Raw genomic sequence first — 22696 nt, 5'->3', positions numbered from 1 at the left:
AGCATCTCAAGTCCTCATTGGTTGCCTGGCAACCTCACAGTCACCAATAACTTGTCCTGGACAAATCCCTGCGTAAGATGCAGTGTGTTATTTTTACACTTTAAACAAAGAAGATTTTTTATGCTAAGCTAACTGTCTGCTGGCACCATATTTACTGTACAGACGGCTATACTGTACCTCGCTAAACATTCTGGTTGTGTACCACCCTACAGTGGATGTGAATATCCAGTTTGCTGACAGAGCATTTTTGTTGCCTTTTCCTATTGCTTTCCTCCCCAATGCCCTCGGGCAATGATGGTCCATCGATGAGGAGATGCAGAATACTGTATGTAAATGCCCCCAGTATCCTGCACACACTCAGGGTGTAGTGTTGTACATCATGTTCACTCTGAGACTGCATAGGTGCTAAATCATCAGTGGCAGCTCAAATTACACTGAGTAGCACATTAAACACATGCTGTGCATCACCTGGCAAATATTTTATATTCATGTTCATTTTTAATATGTCTACATGAGAAAAGAAACACATTGTTTTTATGTCAAGGAGGTCCGGACTGACATCGCAGGGGTAAAAAAAAAAAAGCTGCAGTGATTTGAATATTTTATTTAGATGTAATAAACTCAAGCAGTGCGAGTGGGGTAACGAAGCCTATAGGGAACCTGTACTTAATAAAACTAAGTGGGAACAATCCAGCCAAACCGTTCCCACTTAGGTGAACACCTGCAGAAGCACTGATGTGCACCGGTAGGGCTCTGCGCTAAATGTTGTTCGCAAGGGAGAAAAACCCTGACACAGCTTTAAGGATTAAGGAAGTGGAGCAGAATATCTGGAGACATACAATTAGAAGTGCAATGGCTCTAACAGGGTGCCCTCTAAAACCTAATTTGTCCTGTGTAGTTGCTGCTGCGAAAAGAGGGGGGAGAGAGAGGCCAGACAGGGAGGGAGAGGGGTTGGGCAGTCTGGAGGAGATTCTGGGGTGATGAACATGAATAAGTGGAAACTTAAAGTTATGATATGTAACTTTTCCACATTAAAATATCTAATAATGACTAGACTATGTCATATATATTTTGAGTTGTGTACTTTCATTATCCCAAATGTTTCCAGCACTTCTCGAACCTAGAAATACGTGATGGATGGATGGATGCCACAATACCAGCATCAGTACCAAAATGTGAAAATACAAAATAGTAACTTCTGCATTCAAAATTGTACTTAAAGCTACAATAACTGATTTGTTTTTGTGTTTTTTGTGTGAGGGCTGTGAAGACAACACTGACATATTATTACCTTATGAGTTGATATATTAAAATTAGAATACAGTCTCCCATTTATAAACTCCTCTTCTTACACAGAGGAAGAGGAGCAACATTAACATTAAGTTGTGGCCGGAAGCATTATGTTTATGGACTGTCTGTCAAATGTCCGGCTGTTTGGGCGATATGTCAGTAATGCCTTCAGAGAATTTCTTCAAATTTGGCACAAACAATCTTTTGGACTCAGAGATGAATTGATTCGAATTTGGTGGTCAAAGGTCAAAGATCATGGTCACTGTGACCTCTCAAAATATGTTTTTGGCCATAACTCAAGAGGTCACACGCTATTTATGACACAATTTAACACAAATGCCCAAAAAGTTTGGTTCTTAGCAGGTACCGTTCAGTGGGATTTACATACTTTAAGATTTCCCTGTGGAGTTTCAGACCTACATTAAATAACAAAGAGCGTTGTTTTCATGTGTGGGTCCAAATTTTGTTTGCTCTTGTAAAAGTGCAGTAAGATGCAATGCACGGGCATGCACATGCGGGAGGCACAATACAAATATCCCACTGATAAACCTGTGGCAGTATCATATCAAAATACACAGTAATACAACAACAAAGGCAGGGAGGAAGCCTGCTAGCATGTAAACATGGATGTAAACCACGCAGCAAGTTTAAGGAAAAATCACCTTTGCAGCTGTTTTATGAGGAAAGAAATGCATTCAACATGTGAAATATGTAAAACTTGATTCTGTCATGTAGCTGGTAACTACTGTGTCAAACCTGTGAACTTGCTCTGCAGCAAAATGTATGTAATAAAAAACAAGCAAAAAAAAGAGCTCATGATTATCATGCATTTTATTGGAAATGAGACACAGGTATTGCAAGGTCAACATTTAACCCAACATCATTACTAAGAAAAAAGGAAAAAAGAAAACTTCATACAAAACATCCAAACAAAAATTCTTCAAATGCTCAAACAGAATTAAAGACAAAGTACAATAGGCGCTGAGCACAAAATGCAGTTATTAATCTTTATTAAAGTAGTTTTGGCTAAAATGTTGTCAACAGTTCTGATCAGGTTACATTCATGTGTAAACATTGGTATGAGGCAAGACATTGGAAAACCCACAGTCATTACACCGTTCTTCCTTCCATTGCATCGTTAATGATAAAATGCAGCTGCAGGACTTGGAGGTAGCCCCTGTCTATGCTGGTTCGAACATGACATTTTGTTTGTGAGCGTAAAGAAATTGGACAAAGCGTTCGTCGACAGACAGCTGGCTTAAAACCCTGCTCTGTTTTTGGTCGAGGACATCAACACGATAAAGGAGCATCATAGGGAAAACGTCATGTCCTGGTCCCTCACGGATGAGCATCGACATATCTCAGCGTTGTAATGTGCAAAGAAACAAATTTCACCTCTTTCGCCATCTCGTATATACTGTAGCTTCTCTCATCTCTAACTCTAATGATTGTTTGGTCCAGGGCACTTGTGACAAAATACATTTGGAAGAGGAAAACCCTTTTTTTTTCTGGGAGCTACATTTGATTTCATGGTATCTATTAACACGCAGGGTCTGTCTTTGATACACTGATTTCAAATGACATCGGCACAAGGAAAAAGAAAGAGGCATGGATGGGTGTTTTTAATTTAACGATAATAAACATTTACACAGGTACATACTGTACATACCCTTTTCTTTCCCCAGCAAAGAAGCGCTGTGGCCTTTTCTGATGGAAAATCATTACTGAGACGGGCTTGGGGATTGCATCTGCAACAGGCCAACGATATATTATTCTTTTTTAATATATAATTCTATGGCAGGATAGAAGAACAATTTTCACACACGCACATACACCTCTGCTGAATCCTTTTTTGACACCATTGCACGTTTCTAGTGTGGGTTTTCTGCACTGGCTGACTAGGTCAGCTGACTGATAAGCTTGTGACTTGTACTCGCACACATTTCAAGGCTTGTAATTAAGGAGGCAAGACTGAGTTTTATGCTCCGATTTAAGAACAAAACGCAGTCAAAGAATCAAAGAGTTTCATTTGGAAAGTTTGCCTTTAACATTATGTCCTTTCATCTTTTACATCTGTTCTTTTTTCAATTATTTTTAAGGTTAATAAGAATGAGTGGCAAAACACAAAAACACAGATGGGTTATTGTATGTTATGTCATTGCTTCTTCATAAACCCACCTGTAATGTTTTCGTATTGTATATCTGAAACCCCAAGAGCTGCTATTTGAGAGTGTAGGACTTTAACAGTCTCAACGTGATTCAGTTTGACTGACAGGTAGGACAGTCGGTCTGTCCCATGGAATAGGCATCACCTATCCTTCCTTCATCTCGTCTGAAGCCAAATACTAAAAAATAACCTGACCCCGAGGTCTGCTCCATGGGCTTCTTCAGGGTGTGTCTACAGTAAGGGATGCATTCTCAATTACTTCCATAGTGTTTCAGTTCTGGGATCCTAGCTCTGTTGAGGCCCTTGGTCTCGCTCTGCCACCTCTGCGTGGTCTGAGGATCCACGGGGTTCAGAGGTCAGTCCCTCAGGCCTGGAGGCTGAGAGCGTGCAGGATGCGGGGTGCAACGCCCCCTGCTGTGTCCCAGCGCTGATCTTCGGGTCGGCCAGAGGACTGGTGATGCCCAGGTTGGACAGGGCATCCAGGGTGCCGTCTGGGTCCACCATCATGTCGATCACTGTCAGATTGGAGCAAAAAGTAAATAAATAAATAAAGAGTTTGAAATGAGTAAGTTTAAACTAAACTATAGTCAAAAATGTTTTGTTTTCTATTCAGGAAGGTTTTGAGCCTGAATACTAAAGAGAAGTATTAGATACCAAGCAGTTGCCGTTCCACTCTCTTCAGGTCTTGAATAATGGTTGAAATCTCCTGTTAAAAGAACATAAATAAAAAATTAGGGCTGGTCTAGGAGGTGATTAAGTAAGTAAAAGTTCATACACCAAATAAATCAGCTCCATTCTGCTCTTCATTGCTGCAGGAATAAGTTTGGAGCCGTGCCGTGTACACCCAGTAATGCTTTACGAGCCCTGTGACTTGCGCCGTGAATAGACATATCTCTCTTGAGGGGTTCAAACGAGGCCAGACTGGGTTAAAGGCAGAATTTACGACCCTGCCCCTCGGAGAGGGAGAAGTTTTGTGGACTCTTAACTTTTTGCACCCACAACAACAGCACATAAGTCTTTTTTTTTTTTCTCCATCAAAACAATCATCTCTGGTGTGCTTTGCTATCCAAAAAAGGAATTTACCGGGTAATATAAATGGTATGCACTAGAGGTGTCTTGGATTTGATTCCCCAGACAGCTGTAATACTGTCAGCACTCTCTATGATTGCTTCAGTAAGTAATCAGATATTGTCTGGTTTGTAGGGAAGGATTTGATACTGTGCGGCAGTACTCCAACCCAAAGAAAAGCTAATTGATTACTGACATAAATAAATTCTTAGGCAAAATATGTAGTTACTGTAGATATATCAAGTTGCCTTTCAGTTTCTGTCTCTCTCTGGATTATAATGCTAAAAAGAAAGCATTATGCTGATTAGACTTCCTGAAACCCCAGTATCTGATGACTGTATTAAGATGCCTCCCAATTTACCACAACATTGCACTTCTTTGCACTTGCAAAAAGTGAGGCCGAGCAGATTTAGTATTATAAGAGTTTGCAGTAAATACCTTGTGCTGTCCTTTGGTGTTATTCCAAAAACCTCAGCACATTATAATCAAATATATAATAGTCGTAAAATACATACAATGACACACAGTCATACACATGCAAATCCACAGGCAGACATTTATTCTCTTTTTCCTATGACCTTCTTTCTTTAGAGCTGCTGCCAGCGGAGGTTAATACCACATTCAGGCAAGCATTAAAAATGAACTGTGGTTTTCAGGGAATTTTTTTTTTTCTTTTTTCAAATGAAATATTTTAAGATTGTAGTGAAATTTTTGCCGCACACATTTTTAACTGTCTGGGAGGATGCACTTCAGAACAGCTGCTTAGCAATGAATGCTGCTGATAGCATAATAACATGGTGACAATGACAACGCTAACATGCAGGTGTAATCGTTACCATGTTCACCCATCTTGGTTCCGCATGTTAGTATGCTAATATGTCCGAATTAGCACTAAGTCCAGCTGAGGCTGATGGGAATGTACTGGACAAAGTGAGATTTAAACCTGACGATGGCGCTAGAGGAAAAGTTAAGGGATCATTGAAGTTAAAGCTTATAGTTGTTGAGACATTTCATTTATGTCAGTCTCATGGGCGTGCTAGAAAGAAACACAGGGGAACGCATTAAGATTCCCACTCTGGAAACAACAGATATAAACGTTACATCGCTGTGCGTCTAGTCCAACCAACCAAACGACAGACTACCGCTGTCACTCCTAGACCCATACTGCTAGAGCGGCTAAAAATATCACTAGCGTGTCTATTTCGCAAGTCTTTAGCAGAAAAAAACAGACAAAGTGTGAGAGGCGGACATGTTCATCACCTTGTTGGAGCTCTTGAGTAGTAATGAGTCGTGTTCCACCTGCAGTGTGTTCTCAATCTCTTCCCATTTCTGTTCTCTATCCTTGAAGAGGATCCTGGAGGCCAGGTTGTTACAAAAATAGATGAAAGTAAAAATTCATGAAAATATGCTCAATATAGCTCTTGATAGAAGTGTTAGCTGACCGTTAAAGTGATTGAATTCAGGCACTGTCTGCAGATTGTAGGAATGAAAAAGGGCCTTTGAGTTGTCATCCTGTGAGTTATAATGAATAAGATCTGTAGCAGGTTGTCAGAGTAAACCTCTGTGATGTGCCACTCAAGATTGCGCTAGTTGGCCTAGTTCCAACATAAAACCAACAGTCATTTTCAAACAACATACAGTATATTCCCATTTGCTCTTCTTCTCAGCGTAGTATGTTTTAAATTTACAGCAGACTATAACGGCGGCAGACTTCCTGTTTGGCGCTGTAGCACGATGCTCACCTGATCTTGCAGGTTGTTTTGTCAACAGACTGACGTATCCTGGCTGAGAGTTGATTCACAGATGCTAGGAGCAAACTGTCAAGCACCGCCTGATGGATGATATAAAAGTCACACATGTGGTTAACAGAGGCAGGTAAAGACCGGGTAAGGCAGATGGTGGAATTCTAGAGAGAAACTACAGAAGGTAACTCAACCTTTTTCAATGCTGTTGCTCAATTCATCCAAATTATAGCCGAGAATATTAAAATATTTTCTTTCTCTAGCTCTGGCTCCACTCAGAAGTTTGTCTGTTGAGGAGCGACTGTAGTTGGCATGTAGGGAGCGCCCTCTAGTGGCACAGACTGACATTCATAATTTACTATTACTACTCAACGAACATCCTCCAACTGTATGTCAGTGTCAGCATTAACCAATTACAGAGTTAGGGCAGAAAATGAACTTTTACGTGACCTACATTTTCAGACTTTCATTCATTTCAGATGAGCTTTAAATACTTTGCACATATCACGTTGTGTGTACTACAGTACGTTGTGTATACTATGTTCCTCTTTACTCATACTTGAAATAAAGAATTGATAGTGGAAAAACAAACTCTAGAACAGCCCTATGGTTTGCAGAATATCTGTATATTTTAATGACAGCGCAGCGTTTAATACTGAAGCACAGACTCACGTCGTCTCTGTTCCACGTCTGTCGGCGGATGGAGCGGGCGCCCTGTCCACCAGAGCCTCGGGGTCGGAGCTCCACAGACCGCTCAGTGGAGGGGCCCCCTAGGTCCAAGCTGTCATCGAATACCCTCTCCTCCAACTAAAACCCAATTAAAAGACATCAAGGAATGTTATTTCTACATATCCTATAATTTGACTTTTTAAGAATCTGTGTATCATTAAATGTAATATTTGTGGTGCCACGCTAATAAGAATGAATATATTTTATTATTATCTAATCCAGCAGATAAAGAAGCCATGTTTTAGTGTAGTGTGTAGTGTAGTGTAGTTGATTGTGTGCAATGTGTTGACGATACCAAAGCTCCAGGATCAGTGGCCGCAGGGCTGACTGAGTCGATCTCTCCTGCCACATCATGAATTTCTCTGGCGAGCATGGCGAGGTCCTTGGCGAGGTCTTGGCTGATCCTGACGAATAAATACAAATCAATAATGATATATGTGCAACAAATCTTTCATCTTGTTTTTTCTTTAGTTGTGTTTTCATATACTTCATACAGGAGATTAATGTATAACTGTCTGCAAAAGTAAATCATTCACAAACACGTATAAACAGCAGAGGCTTGGGGACACTGGCGGTTTTACCGGGGGCAGAAGAGGCGGGGGCCTGTGTGCCTCATCGCTGCTCTGCAGCTGCACTGGAGCACCTACTGTTATTTCTTACATACCTGGCTATTTCCTCGCTGTGTGCTGTCCAGTCTCTCATGTACTCGTCCTGTTCTCTGGAGTGCTGCTTCAGGGCGGCCAGGCTCGAAGGATTGGGCGTCGCCGGGGCCGAACCTCCGAGCTGGGCGGCTCGAGCGGACAGAAACGGCTTGGATATGTGGCGGTTTGAGCCGTACTCGTCTTCCGAGGTGGATGCATACTCGACAGGCACACGGCGCCACCGAGTGCCAGCTAAGGCATGAATAGAGTTGAGACGGTGCTTAAAATGTGACATGTTGATATTTTCTGGTGAAATAAGTGTGGATCAGTGAGTTGTAGAAGCAGTTAATTGTGGATGATTGCATAATGTTTAGGCCGTGAAAACAGAATTTGAAGTACTTACATGCAGATGTGATGTGTCCATGTGAGGAGGTACCTTTACTCTTGTCAGGCAGCTTGGAGGCGCTGTTAGCTCTGGCTCTGGGTCCAGACACCGAGGTCGCACTGGATCCTCTCAGTCCATGTCTGACGGCATAATCTCCCGCCACACTCCGGGCCCCCAGACCTCTACTCCTTGTCACCGTGGCCTCTGAGTCACTCTGGGCTGACGGGGAGCCCACCCTCTGCCTCCTTGGCTGTGCCAAAGCCTCTATCCTGGACATTCCCCTTCTTGCCATCCCTGTCCTGGATGTGGAACTAGCAGTGGAGGCTTCAGAGGCGACTGACATCCGGTCAAGATCAGCAGGTTCGGTGTCTGATGAATCCCCAAGCCGGGCTCGCCTCAGCAGGGATGCCCTGGTGGGCCTGGGCTTGGGGACACTGGCGGTTTTACCGGGGGCAGAAGAGGCGGGGGCCTGTGTGACCTTAGCCCGACTTGACTTGGTGCTCGCCCCCACTGTTGTGCTCCCCATTTGGGCTCTGGTATGTGAGCTTCTAGAGTCCTGTGTGGAGGTGTGCTGCGAGTCTGACAGGAGGGAGTTGGAGTTGATGTCATCATCAGTGAGGTCCAGGGAAGTCCAGGGGCGGCTGGGCTGCGGAGGACCAGATGTTCTGGTCTTGGGCCTCCTGTCCTGGGTCTCTCGGCCCCCAACAGGCCCCTTGCTGGATGAGCACACTACTGTTCTCTCCTTCTGCTGTCCTGCAAGGGTCCGGCGTTTCTGGACAACTTTCCTCGCTCCGTCAGCCTGACTGACCGTGCTCGTCGTGTCCACGTCTGACTCAGGCGACATGGAGCCCTCGATGGACTGGCTTGGCGGATCACCTTGGTCTGAAACAGTGGTCTCCAAAAAGGCTGCCACGGCTTCAGAGTCTTTCTGCAGTGTGACACTGTCGATGCCAGTCTCCCTACTCTGACTTCTGCTGCCTGTGAGCCCATCAATACGTGGGATGAGCTCGATGGGAACATTGGAGCTCGGCTTCTCCACAGTGAAACTCTCCTGCCTCAACAGTGGTTTCCCACTACTTTCACGAGCCTTCTCCTCCTCCTTTTTCCTCCTCCGCGCCTCCTCCATCCTCTTCTCCCCGCTGGTCAGGGGACGAGGAGGGAGCTTAGTCAGCAGACCTGACTGACCTGACCTCCCGCCACCACTGTCCTGCGACTTGGCTGGTGAGGAGCGACTGGGGCTCCCACCGTGACTGCCCACACCTCCTGTACTGTGACCAGGCCGAGTCTTCCCCCTGGCTGTCTTCTCCTCCTGGTTCTCCTTCTCCTGTAGCTCGGTGTCCTGTTTCTCCCCCATATCTGTACGCAGGCCCGAGCCCGGAGTCCTTCTTCCCAGGGCGAGCTCCTCTCCAGGCAGCTGGGGCAGGGTTCTCCTCTTGCGCTCTGTGTAGCCTGAGGAGGCAAAGGAGGCTGAGTGGCTGGACTCACTTATTTCAGCTGAAAGGAAAGAAAATCTATTAATAGTAAAGTGAGTTGAGATGAATGTATTACATATCAGTGGTGGGTGGTGTGCCAGTAGAATTGACGCACTAGTAGCAATGTGGTTTCCATTCAGCCATTCTCTGTCTACCAGATGAACCATGAAATGTCACTTTTATTCCTCATACGCTAATGAACTGTCAAACAGCCTGTCATTTTACTGGAGCTGAAAAATGTCTGTAAGGATCATTTACAGAAAGCACCGATGTGAATCTCTTCATTTGTTCAAGAACTTTGTAGCGATAGGACGTTAATGGGCGCACGCTCGGAGAAGGAAAGCCAGCAGACCAAAGATAAAGAAATAACTTTCTACTGAAAGGGGGAATAAAATGTGGTTATAAAAACAAAACAAAAAAAACTATCTTCTATAAGCTTTGAATGAAAAGGGCCTCAGGGGTAGAGAAATGTTCCGTGTATAATATGCTACAATTCTTTAATGTGAAACCTCTGCTGAAAGTGAGACTATATAACTTTTGCTGAACAGTGGCCTCATGCCATAAAGTCAGTTATATAGCAATCTATCTAGAATTTACTAATATTAGCCACTTTATGCCATTTGTCATACCAGTCCCTGAGTGTATTGAATTAAACAATGGTGTGTTTTATTTGCAAGAGGTCAACTGTGTTATTTCTTCTTTCAAAAGCTACACAGTGCAGCTTTAAAGCCGAGCTATGTTACACTACCAGTAAAATGAAAAGCTGAATTCAATCAGTAAAATGCATCCTTGCTCAGTTAAATTCATTTTGCAGCTACTGTTCACGTGAGAGTTTCTGTAAGCACCTCTGTCCTCTGTGACCATGATGTGACACTCCCCTCCTGAGCCCTCAGGGTCCGTCCTAATGTGACTTGCAGCCAGAGTAGCCCACTGCGAGACCCAGCGAGGACCACCCACCACCAGTTCCTCAGATAGTACCTGGACACAGACAGCATGAAAGACGCAAGAGAGAAAAAATGACAGTATTTCAACAGAGTATCAGAACCTGTTTGCCGGTTTTATCTTAGTTAAACTTACAATAAAAGACATGAGACACTTGAGACAAATTTTTTTGACAGTAAGTTTAGACCGCAGATGACTTTTTGACTTGATATTAAAAGGATGCGTTTGTTTTTTTCACCTCTGTCTCCATGCGTCCAGGCTTCCCTCTGTCTCCGGTTGCAGACCTCTGGGAGGTGAGCCTCTCTCTTTGGTCAGCACCACCCAACCTCGACACACACACAGCCTCCTGCGCATCCACACCAAACACCTTAAAACATACACACACAAGTGTACAAGCATACACACAAATGTATGAAAATAGTTCTGTGATATAATCAGAGGCTAAGTAGATATAGGAGATGGGTATTTTACAACTTCCTTCTTCCCCACCTTGTCGATCATCTTCCTGGCCTCTTCCTCTTCATGATCTCCATTCTCCAGCTCAATGGTGTACGTCCCTCTGTCGCTATAATCATCTCCATGGTGATGGCACTCGTCACGTCCATTCTGCTGGTGTGGTGCTGAGCCACGTCGCTTCTCCACCAATCCACTTGCCGCTTTGGAAGTTGAGGACTTGCGACGGCGCGCAGGACTGTCCTCCTCTGCGAAGAGCCCCTCCGGTACGTTCGCACGGCCCTCTCTAATCTTCATCCCCGCACCGCCCCAAAGGCCCCATGAGCGTTCCTCAAGTGCTGCAGCCCTGCGCTGCTCGCCAAGTGCGTTCTCTGAGTCACTCTGTGTGCCGTCCTCATGTTTACTGCCTAGCATGGGGGGGTAATGGATCAGAGGGTAAAGACAGAGAGCAAAGTTAAACTAAATAAGCAAGACGCTATACATGCCACGGTACAGTGAAGCAGGTGAGCTGCTCAGACTAACTGCTGCAGAAACACACACCTTTAAGACTCCTCAGTTGCACCGGAACATCACTCTTCACACTCTCCCCGTCATCCTCTGCAACCGTCTCTTTGAGAGCCAATGGCAGCTCATTCTGGGCCAGCCAATCAGCAACTTTGACCTCCGCTGCAACCATGGCTGTCTGAAGTGGACTCAGCTCCTCCCCAACAGGCCGTTTGGGACGTGGCCTGGTCTCCGGCCCGGCCTTCGCCACTCGGTCTTTGCCGGTGACTTTGCCTGTCGCTCCGGGGTCGAACTCAATCGTGAAGGAGGCGTGGCCATGAACGGACTCTGCAGCAGCAGCAGAAGCAGCAGCCTCTTGTTCTCGTGAGGGGACCCCACCACCCACTTTACCCGCTGACGTAGTATCCTTGGTCGGGATCTCGAAGTAACTGGGCTCCTGATTGGAGGGTGTTTGTTGGGCGGACTTTGGGCCTTCAGCACTTTTCTTGGTGTCTGTCAGAATGAACGCAGAGACATTTAAGCAAAGTGATAACTGATATTTATAAAAACAGAAGCTATTCAAAACTGCTTATTTACGATAACACAATCCTCTCTAATTACCTCCTCAACTACACCATGAGATCTTGTACAGAAGGCTCTTTCTTGTAATCTTTTTTATATATATTTTTTTGGGCTTTTGTGCCTTTATTGGACAGGATAGTAGAGAGAGACAGGAAGTGGGGAGGCAGAGAGAGGGGGAATGACATGCAGCTAAGGGCTGTCTGATGCGGGACTCGACCAACTGCAGCGAGGACTGCACTGCACATGGGGCGCCTGCTTAGACCACTACGCCACACGACGCCCCATTTCTTGTAATCTTTATGCAACATTGTTAATACCTGTTTCAGGTTTTTCACGCTTCCTGTCTGAGCTCTTCTCCTCAGGCCTCCCTGGTTGTTGCCCATCAGTGTCTCCATCTCCCCACCAGGCAGGCTGTCCATAAAGGGGCGTGCCCCTGTGCAGAACTGCTACATCCCCTGGCAAAAACAACCAGTCAGTTAGTTTTACAAGAGAAGACATGCCTGCATTTGCCAGAACTAAGAAATTTGGCTTGGCCTAGGGACTAAGGAGTCGTTTGAGCATGAACCGCAACGTCCACAGTTCACATTCCAGCCTTTGTCCAACCTTTGTTGTGTGTCATCTGCCATCTACTTTTCCTGTCATCACTCTACTGTCTGCTGTCTAATAAATGCATTAAATACCCAGAGGATCATTTAAAAGAATTTGAAAGAATGATAGACACTACCATCAACGCAGGTGTAATTGGTACCTTTACAACATGGTTCAGGGCTGCAACTAATAACTATTTTATTTGTTGCCTAATTTTATTATAACGTATTGATTAATTCTTTAATCTATTTTGTACTTTTGTTACCAAACAGAAAATTCACTTTACAAAGACGCAGCAAATCCCTGATATTTTAGAAGCAAGAACCAGCAAATGTTTGGCATTTTTAATGGATAAACAAGTTTGACATTTATTAAATTATCAAAACTGTTGTTGAGGACATCAATATATTATCCTTAAATTCAGGCAGCTGAAGATTGAGCTCTTTGTTGCGTTGCTGTGACCTGTAGAGGAACAGTTCGCCAGTGTCACTGTATCTCTGGACATCCAGGCTCACCTTGGGTCTTGTCCTCTGGCCTGCTAACCTCTGGGGGCTTAGCGGCGGCCCCCTCCCACACTGGTGCCGCTGCAGCCTCGGAGGATTTCACCTCTGATTTAGATGAATCCCCCTCCGCTCGCTTCTTCTGGTTCAGCTGAAGCTGGCTGCTGTATTTCTCATGCTGATAGATTAGGACAAGAGCAAGGAGAGTTTACACAGACGGAGGCAAAACCTGACGGTCAAACGCTGCTAAATATGGGATATACCGAACATGTTCTTTCTTTTTTTTGATCTCACTCATTGCTGAGAATTGAGGAGACAATCTGAATATTAACGCTGAACTTTCATGCAGCTAATTTAGATGAGATCCTGTCGATGAAACAAGCAGAATCATCAAGCCTGAAAACAATTTTTTCCCAGTTCAGCAGAACTCTTTGCCCTTTGACTACCTCTGTAACGTAACAATTTATATATATATTTTTTTTTACCCTGTCAGTTAACATATGAACCCACCACATGCAGAAAGTTTTCTCACTACATGCACAATGTAGCGTCTAACCTTGAGGGCCTCCTCGGGAATATGCAGCTCTCCTCGGACCACAGTGAACAGGTTGGTATGTGAGGCGGGTTAAGGTAAAAGACAGTGAGCTCTTTGCAGGGGTGGGAAGCATGCACTGATAGCCTTATGTATTATGCAGCAGGCGGAGTGCAGTGAGCATTCACAGCTACCCCTGAACAGATACAGTTACTGTGTTGTCCGTGTTCACTGACCTTGTGCTGTGTGTCACACGGTTTTCACAGATAATACAAGACCATATTCAAAGGATATCGTACCCAAACCTCAGTTTGTCATCAATTTTCAGCGTGACATATATCTGCTCCTGTATTCTGACGTCATTGACAAACGTCTGCAAACAAAATGAGAGTTTGGTTAAGAACAGATTAGGGACTGGTGCTGAATCTCACTAGTGTCTGTGTGATGACTGAATTAGACCTGATACTGAAAACAACCATTTACCGAAAATCTGGTCCAGATACTTGGTCTACTTTGTTTTAAACAGATACTTCCTGATTTGAATCATTATTTTGTTATTTTTTACAATTTATTTTGACAAAAGTCTGTTTGTGTAAAAATAGCATTAAACATATTTCTCCTTATTGTAACAGAATAGAGTTTTGTAGAAAAATGTACACACTCATTCAACATCATTTTACGATTGGTACCAGAACATAAGTATCACGCTGGCTCCAGTAGTTATGTCAGTTCTGTTCATTTTCTCTTGTACAGTCATTGGAGGCCAAAGAAATTAGACAAACTGTAATTTGTTTTAACAGAACAGAAAAGCTCGGTTGTTGTTGCTGATTACACTGAGAACATGATCCATAGTGATGTCATGAACTATCCAGCTTTGGCTTTAAAGGATAGTTTTCTGTCGGTCTTTAAGTCACATGCCCACATGGACATTAAAACAGTCTCTGCTCCTCTTCTCCAAACTGGTCCTGAGAGGATTTAAGTGATTTCAATGTAAGTGATGAGGAACAATATCCAGACTCCTCCCTACAAAGTTCAGCAAAAGCTAATATGATGCTTCAAAATTATTTGAGAGACTTCAAAGTTACGATGTGTTAAGTTAATTATGAAAGCTCCACTTTGTGCCAGCAAGTTTGGAGGATATCCACTTGATTTGTCGGATTCTGAATGCTGAAGCCTCATATGAACTTCAGCTGAACTTATAATTTATTTTAACAGGAGGAGGACTGTAGACTTTGTTCCCCAACACTTACATTGGAATCCCTTTAGGAAGGTATCTATTAATACTCATTAAAGGCAAGGATAAATTATTTCAGCAACCAAAATCCATTTCTATCTACACATGGGCATGTGAGAATGTTGTTTTAAAACAGCCTTGATTTATTTATCATCATTTTACATCTGGACGTTTGTACAAATACATAAAGACTCTGTTTTAAAATAGAACATGTCCATTATAGGATCAGGAATAACTACTTTTCTAAGAAGTGAGAAGGTGAAGCAGTAGATACACAACACACTCACCCCATTTAAGCTGCCCAGGTCCTTAACTTTGTGTTCGTCTGTATTCGGCTCGTAGTTGATCACAGCGTGTTGTTTGTCCACACTGCGGGACTAAATCACACAAAAAGCCGTCAATCACTGTAATCCATGCTAATCTGCAGTGCTTCAGTTAATAATCCGGCCGGATGAAGAATGACAGCTCGGAGCTTGTGTCCTGTGGAGTTACAGTACTGTACCTGCAGCATGAGCTCGCAGTCGTCCCTCCCCACAAAGATCATCTCCCTGGGGAGACGATGACGTGTCCCCCCGCCACTCACCAGGAACCAGGAAGTCAGACTCATCTCTGCCTCACTTGCTGACCTTTGACCCTTAACACATCCTGCTGAAAACAGGAGCAGCATTAGACTGCACAGTTGTCTATTTATGTATATCTATCTATCTAATTATCTATCCGGCTGTTTCGTCTTATGAGTCACAGTTTGATCGGTTAAAACGATAAGTTCTTACAGCGCTAATGACGCCTACAGCTTCATACAGTTACAGTACATTACTTCAACATCTGTGCATGTGTGTGCGTGTGCATCATATGAACAGTAGCTATTTCAGGTATCACCCGAGGACACTGACATGCTTATCTCAGCCTGTAATTCAGCTAACAACATTAGAGCCATAAGTGTAGAAATCAACTAACAGCTTACAGAAGCCCAGGCATCCTACTAAACTCCCAAATTGAATTTCTCAGCAGAGTTGCCCGGTCACCAGATCCAGTGCCTCACCACTGAAAAACAGAAGAGGAGGAGTCAGATATTCTACAGGAGGAGGGACGAAGTGAGAATGACTTGGGGTAAATTATGAAAGGAAGAGAGAGAATGATTAATTTGTGATAGGACAGGTAATTTAGTTGGATGCTGTGCACAAAATCACAGCACACACACGACACATGAAACGCACACGGGCCAGAAATAGGCAGGAAGTGAGAGAAAAGGACAGAGAGGAAAAAAGAGAACAATAACATTTTTTCTTGAAAACCCTCATCACTGCTCCCCATGATTCTCTCATATGATGTTGTTGATGCAGTTGTCAGGGTTCACATGCACTTACAACAGCACAACAGCTCTTTTCAGTGGGACACACAGCTGGTCCTCCCTCTGTGGGAGCACCATCCACACACAGGCCCTGCTGACTCACGCTCTGAAGGAGCCATAGGTGAATTAGTGGGATTTAATTAGGCACACTCTGTCATATCTGGGGGCTCCTGTTTGTGCATCAACTCAATCCCCATGGGACTTGACAGCCTCCCTTCCCTCCTCTGTTGAAGGGATGGCCGTGGTTAACCCTTTCTGTGGGCCTGCCTTCCCGGCTCCTAGTGGCCCAGTTTTCCTCTTGGCCGCACACGGCCCCCTCCACTCTCAGATATGAATCTCTTCTGCAAATGACAACACATCAACTGTGCTTGCAAGCGGCGGCGGCTGATGGGTTATAGCCAATGACAGAGGCTGGAAATTAGCCCAGTTAGGCCATGTCTCGGTCCGGCGTTTATCGTGGAGCCATTTCACAATGACATCATTGTAGTGAGGAGCATTCGGTTGAAACAGAATAATGTTATAGAAATATCATGCACATTATGTTGAAAATACCTACATACCCAGCTACAGTGCGTCTGCCGTGGATGCTGATTACCGACTTGTCATCTGAAGCGTATTGATCATTAACGTTCTTCATTTACACACGCTCTGCAAACCAAACTACAGGCTGATTTAGACACATTTACAACAACACTTATCACGTGTTGTTGTAAATCAGGTTATGGAGGCTGTCTGCTGATGTGCAGCCAAGTCTCCCCGTTATGGACGACATACTATAGGCTAGGGTTTGTCGCACAAACACAGCGATGCTCATTTCACCGTCTCCATCTTCAGAGCCAGAGGAGGCAGCAAAAGACACCAGGGCCGACTTGTTAAAACAAACACACAGACACACAATAGGCAGAGGAACATACACGTCACCTACCAGCAGCTCTACGGTCGATCAGCATCCGATATGTGGAGGATTATGAACAGCGCTCCTGCTGCTGCTCCCCGCAGCCCGCTGCCCAGCCCAGCTCCTTCAACACTACCGTGTCTTGGTCTCACGGTGGCGCTGTGTGCTCGTGGAGGGAGAGCACACGAGGTTATGTAATAGTATAGTGACAGCAACACATATTAGATAGTAAGTGAGTGAGTGGTTGTAGATTTTGGACAGTGATCCTATAAATTATACACTGGCTAATATAGCCTGGCTATTAGCCTATAACCTAGCCGAAGAGCAGCTTGAAAGGATAGCCTGCGTCTCAAGGGGCGGATTTAAGATAGTAGGGGAGAGCAGGCATGGTTGTAACAGGGGTCACTTGTAACACTTCCAATTTCTCCAATCAGGAACAAGTTATTCTATGATGTCAGTTATTACTCACCTGATACATACTTGATTTAATCCTTATTCCACGTGAGGAAGTGGCAGTCAGTGGCAGATACAGCCAATTTTAGAAGGAAAAAATTATTTTGTGGTACGAAAGTTTTTATTTTTTATTTTTGTGATAGTAATATCCTGCTATGTAGTTAAACCCTTCAAACTTAAATCATGTTTATTGTGTGTCTGTGCAGATATCTTCCACGCAAGTTGTCAGTGCTAATGTTTTAGCTGTTATCTGTGAACTAGTTCATGTCTACAAGAGTCTGGTTTATTGTAACAACAACACACAGACATGGACAGACACACACACACACACACACACACACACACACACACACACCCTGGTGTTGCCTATTTGCACATTTTTTCAGTTTTATTATTATGTTCTTATCACTACTATGACTGACAGTAACAAAGATACTTGGCTAACACCTACAACATTTCATAGCAGACACATGTCACTAGTTTGTATTACATTTTGAACGCACTGGATTTTGAAGAGCTCCAAGATACACACAGAAATGTCAAAAATGCTACAACCATCCCCTACAGTCTCCCCTCCATCTCCTCCTTCCTCATTTACAAATCCAGAAGTCATCATCGTGTAAAGGTTGTTAGTTTCAAAACTTTTACCAATGGATGCGAGATATCTCTCACTTCACTGAAAAGTCTGTCTGAGTGTTTATACCCCGGAAGTTTCAAGAGTTCACATCATCACACACTTGAATAAGTTGCACGCTGTGTCACGATTGGCTCCAAACTTATGATGTTGCAAGTTCCTGCTCATGCAAGCACGTCTTAAACTGATTTAAGGTGAACACAAAAACCTTACCCCCTGTATTAATGTGAAAACAGACTCTGTACAGAGACCTACATCATCCTTTGCTGTAAATATAATAAGACATTTTCCAGTATTTTGCTGTTACCTAGGTTGTTTTTGTATTTCTTGTTGCCTATTGTTTTAGACAGTAATGTATTCCAGAAGAAAATAAATTTACATTTTGCAAAGTAAGGTAAAAAGGGTACTGATTTGGTACTAGGCGTGTCACAGTGTATACTGTACTGCACCTTGGTCTTGTATTATCAAATGTTCTGAAGCATGTTAGTCCATAATTCAGAGTTCTTTAGTTGGATTTGAATGACTTTGCAACTCATTCTGGGGTGATGCCTCCTGTACACTCTCAATAAGAAAAATGGAATATGAAAACGAATGGAGACGGACTGAAATGTAATAACGGTAGTGTAGCCTACTAACGTTATGAGCAGCACCCAGCTCCCATTATGAGCAAATCCTGTCATTAACCTAAACAAGCTAATGTTAGCTATGTTAGCATCAGCGTTGTGTGTGGAGCATTATCAAGATGCAGACTCTGTCACAAGTAACAACAATATTGGTAACATTTCTGGATGTGACATTGTGATGACATGTTCTCAATTTTTGATGTAAGCAACTCAAAGTCTCACCATGAATTCTGTGTAAACATCTTAGATAAGTTTGTGTTTCCTCTTTTCATTCCAAATGCTTTAAGGAATTAGCTGTTTTCATTTTAAATCATTTGGAAATTTTTGGAAAATAAGATTTTTAAAAAGAGAAACTTTGTGTATTTTGTAAAGGTGAACACTTTGTAGTATTATGTTGCAATAATTTTGCTTTCAGAGAAAAAACAATGACTTAGACCAACAACTGCAAAGCGCTGAGGTAACTTGATATTTCAACCTGACCCTAGCAGTAGGCCTATAGTAGTTGAGCCCACGTAAATGTTTGAAATAGAAAAGGTTCTGCCAACTTAACATTTTAAACGGTGTATACATTGTGTCAGCTAAATAGAAAAGTGTTATTAATCCAGCTCAGTGCTCTGTATAATAGTAATTTACCGCATATAATAAATTTAGTCAATCTGAAATTGAAACATTAGATGGCGCCAAAGCACTGAGCTGTGATGTGGGTGCTGGCACAGCTACAGTTGCTGAGCCTGATCAATTATGCTTACATGGCACCAACGTAATTACTGACACTTAAGTTAAAATAAAAATAAAAAATAAAAAAATAAAAGGAAATCAGAGCAAATTAAAACACTTGTTGGGCTACAATGTTCAGAATAGCAGCTGCACAGCGGTTTTGGTTTATGGGTTCTCGTCTTCATAATTAAGATTGTTTAGCTTGTAGCCTGCTGTATGTGACTAATCTGGCTCAGACTCAATGTGTTGTAACTTTACGTGGACGCAATATGAAAGCAAACACATATTAAAAAAAAGAAAAGAAAAAATGCCTTTGTTCAGATTACTTTTGACATAAAGCCTATAGGCTATATGATATATAATCATACAATTGCAACAATGGTGCCCAGGCCAGAGGTAGTATAGAAAGCTGGGCTTTAGGCTACCTTTAACTGACTTTCATTGTTTTAGCTGGATTCCCCGCAGAGGCTCCATTACACAGCCTATCACTTAAAGAGCCGACACACTTCACTGCTGCATTAGTCCTCAGTGGTGTTGCCTGAACGATGGAAATATATATATTTTTTTACTTAGGCTTTTATATAAAATAAACATTTGCTTTGTTGCTTTAACTAAAAGGCAGTCAGACAGTGAAGGATAAATGCAGCTCTCTTTCAAAATTATTCAAATGACTTTGTCTTAATTCACTGAATTTTTTTGGGCTCCAAATTTCAAATATGAAATTATTTTCCTGGTTGCACTTGGCTGTAAATCTGGAGGCGTTTACTGTCTCTGCTACTGTATAGTAAAGGCGATGCCTATTAAAACACAATTGAAAAAAAAAAAAAACTGAACAGAGACGCTCTAAATAACATTAACAGACTGGATACATTATTTAAATATCACAGTCGTATAACAGAAGAACATATAGTAACTTCTCCGCAGTGTGTTTTAATCCTCCCATGTGGTTAAGAGTGTGAATTGTGGGCTTGTGTTTTTGTTATCATAAGCCTGTTGTGTTATAGAAATGATTCCGCTTATCTGCCACACAGATGAAAACATTAAGATAAGAGCAGGAGACAAATCACCGTTTGACTTGATAGTTTTTATGTAACCAAGGATGAAAACACACTCAGGCGCATTCTTCACACACAGATAGCCTAAATGCTTTGCCACCTTTAACACAATGTTTAATCAAATCAAATCAAATGATTTTGTAGCCTGTAAATAAAAAAGATATCAATTCTAAATATAGATTCAAATCGTTTCTTAATGTCTCTTCATTAGTAGCTTATAACCCCATGTCAAACAAGCACAACTTATACAGCCATATTGTAGCCTATTACATTTTTAACAGAACTGAGTTCAACTAAATATTTTTATTCCACGTTCTTGCATTTCGGCCACCATATTTCATATGTGCATTCTGCTTAACCTCTCAACAAACTGAACCAAAAGCAACGTAAGTAGATCCACTATGGTGCCTTTCACAAAGCTTGTCCCATCACTGTGAAACAAACTGAACAAATTAAGAGGAAAATAAACACTGAAAATCTGTCATCGCGGCAGATCAATACAATTTAGTAAAAAAGTAATAGGCCTGATCATAATAAAATAAAAACACCTATCAATAGTGTAAAAATAGAACCTCCAGTCTACTCTGTAAATTTACATAATCACTGCATATTCATATCCACCTGAAGATAAGCGGTGATAAATATGAATGAAACGGTGATGTTAGATTTATCCTCCACCACATCCCTGCTACACAACGCTCTTTGCTTCGTGCGCTTTTTACTGCTACTCGACTTCCTAGGATAACTCGACTCCTCTCTCTCTCTCTCTCTCTCTCTCTCTCTCTCTCTCTCTCTCTCTCTATCTCTCTGGCTCGCTCTCTCTCCCCCTTAGCCCAGCCCCCTTGATCCCCTCTGTCCATTGGTGTCTTCAGTGTCTCTTTTCTCCTTCCACCCCCCCACCCCCCCTCCTCCTTCCATAGGTAGTCCATAATGAGTGTCCATTGGTTTTTATTATGGCTTGTCCCCCTCCCACTGGCTGCCTTCGCCCTGCCCATGTTTTGTATGTCTCAGTCCGTCCATCTCCTGACGTTCAAGTTCGCAGGAACGTCACGTCCGCACTTGAACTTGCAGCTCAGGGGGGCTTCGCCGTACCCCCATCACTCTGTCTTTGCGAAAAAGTCATGAAGAGCTCCGCACAGCCCGTAGCGCTCTACGCCTCAGCCTCTGTATGATCCGCAGTTCATTTGCTGTGTTTTTTTTTCTTTCCTATTTGGATGTCAGACGCATCAATGAAGATATTTCGTTTGGAGTCTACCTTGTAGGAACGGATTTCCCAATGTGAACTCAGCTGAAAAGCCGCCACTAAAACAACATGTCTCGCCGCAAGCAAGGCAAACCCCAGCACTTGAGCAAACGGGAGTTTTCGCGTAAGTGGAGATAAATCGCATTTTACTTTCATTTGGCTGTTCTTCACCTCTCAGCGAGCCTCCTCTTTTTTTCTGTTTAGGGCAACTTCCTTGGGGAATTGTGATAGGTAGGATACGGACACGGACGGACTGTCCTGAGTGAAATTACAAACATATCCAAGGCTGAAGGTTATTTTAAAATGATTATGGCATCATCTGGTCAAAGTTTTGAAACAACGTGACAGCTTCAACTTGTGTTGGTTAAGGTGTTGTATAACGCAGCCTTCAAGGTTTCTTTCGCCATTAAAGGGCATGCATGGGCTCAATGGCCAGAGACCTTTGCCTATATGAAGACTGCCCATACTGCTGCTGCTGCTGCTTCTGCTGCTGCTGCTGCTGCTGCCCTCCGCTGAGAAGTTTTCAGGTGCGGCCTGCAAAGCTATTCCACCACTACAACCGACCCTCTTTTACCGTTGTAAGAATGGATTTCCAGAGGTTCGGGCTGGTTTGGACACAGGGAAGTGGTGTTTACATACCCGCTTGTCCACAGCGCAGAGACCTCGTGTGCGTTGCCTAGAAGGAATACTGTCTCTGTGCAGCCGCTTGCTTAAAGACAGTTTATGTCATGTGTAGTATGTTATCTTTCACCATTAACAGATATTTGTAGCATAGATCCACGGGAATCTCCGCGAGCGTTACTACTGTTTTACGACCGCGAGAGAGGAAAACCAGGAAAGTGGTTTTTACGCGCGTGTGTGATAAAATTGTAGAGCACAGACTGAGATTGCATGGTGGGGTTTTTTTTTTTTCTTCG

At 43.1% G+C, this 22696-nt stretch overlaps 2 protein-coding genes across 3 annotated transcripts in view; one reads left to right on the top strand and one right to left on the bottom strand.

Annotated features, from left to right (window-relative positions):
* Positions 1-2103: 2103 nt before the first annotated feature.
* On the bottom strand, positions 2104-17169 carry cep170ab (centrosomal protein 170Ab). Of its 2 annotated transcripts, none has more exons than XM_023422135.2 (20): positions 17085-17169; positions 15773-15852; positions 15311-15456; positions 15096-15185; positions 13869-13947; positions 13599-13657; positions 13058-13220; positions 12272-12409; positions 11430-11885; positions 10926-11296; positions 10675-10803; positions 10340-10472; positions 8041-9516; positions 7661-7889; positions 7292-7400; positions 6940-7074; positions 6268-6356; positions 5786-5879; positions 4112-4163; positions 2104-3972 (listed from the first exon to the last, which is right to left on the bottom strand). In XM_023422135.2, exons 3-20 carry the CDS (start codon positions 15413-15415, stop codon positions 3743-3745), a joined length of 4137 nt encoding a protein of 1378 aa, XP_023277903.1. In that variant the 5' UTR covers positions 15416-15456; positions 15773-15852; positions 17085-17169; the 3' UTR covers positions 2104-3742. The 2 variants fall into 2 exon arrangements, with proteins under 2 accessions (XP_023277903.1, XP_023277906.1); XM_023422138.2 differs by having other exon boundaries at positions 8074-9516.
* Positions 17170-21556: 4387 nt separating this feature from the next.
* LOC111666622 (BCL11 transcription factor A-like) overlaps positions 21557-22696 on the top strand; it is a 34395-nt gene continuing 33255 nt past the window's right edge. The window contains exon 1 of the mRNA XM_023422001.2: positions 21557-21903. Coding sequence (XP_023277769.1) covers positions 21849-21903 — 55 coding nt within the window. The 5' untranslated portion in view covers positions 21557-21848. The remainder of the gene's footprint in view (positions 21904-22696) is intronic.

This window comes from Seriola lalandi, unplaced genomic scaffold (genome assembly GCF_002814215.2).
Source record: "Seriola lalandi dorsalis isolate HSWRI2012SDOR001 ecotype SW California unplaced genomic scaffold, Sedor1 jcf7180002054678, whole genome shotgun sequence".
Classification (NCBI taxonomy): domain Eukaryota; kingdom Metazoa; phylum Chordata; class Actinopteri; order Carangiformes; family Carangidae; genus Seriola; species Seriola lalandi.
This window is presented reverse-complemented; position numbering and strand designations above follow the sequence as displayed.

What these genes read in the sequence shown, in the direction of transcription:
- cep170ab (XM_023422135.2), bottom strand. Translation starts at nt 15,415, where the DNA reads ATGAGTCTGACTTCCTGGTTCCTGGTGAGTGGCGGGGGGACACGTCAT. An exon ending in AAAACAACCTGCAAGATCAG is followed by an intron (nt 5,880 to 6,267) that starts GTGAGCATCGTG and finishes CCTGGCCTCCAG; the next exon opens with GATCCTCTTCAAGGATAGAG. An exon ending in TACTCAAGAGCTCCAACAAG is followed by an intron (nt 4,164 to 5,785) that starts GTGATGAACATG and finishes TTCTTTTAACAG; the next exon opens with GAGATTTCAACCATTATTCA.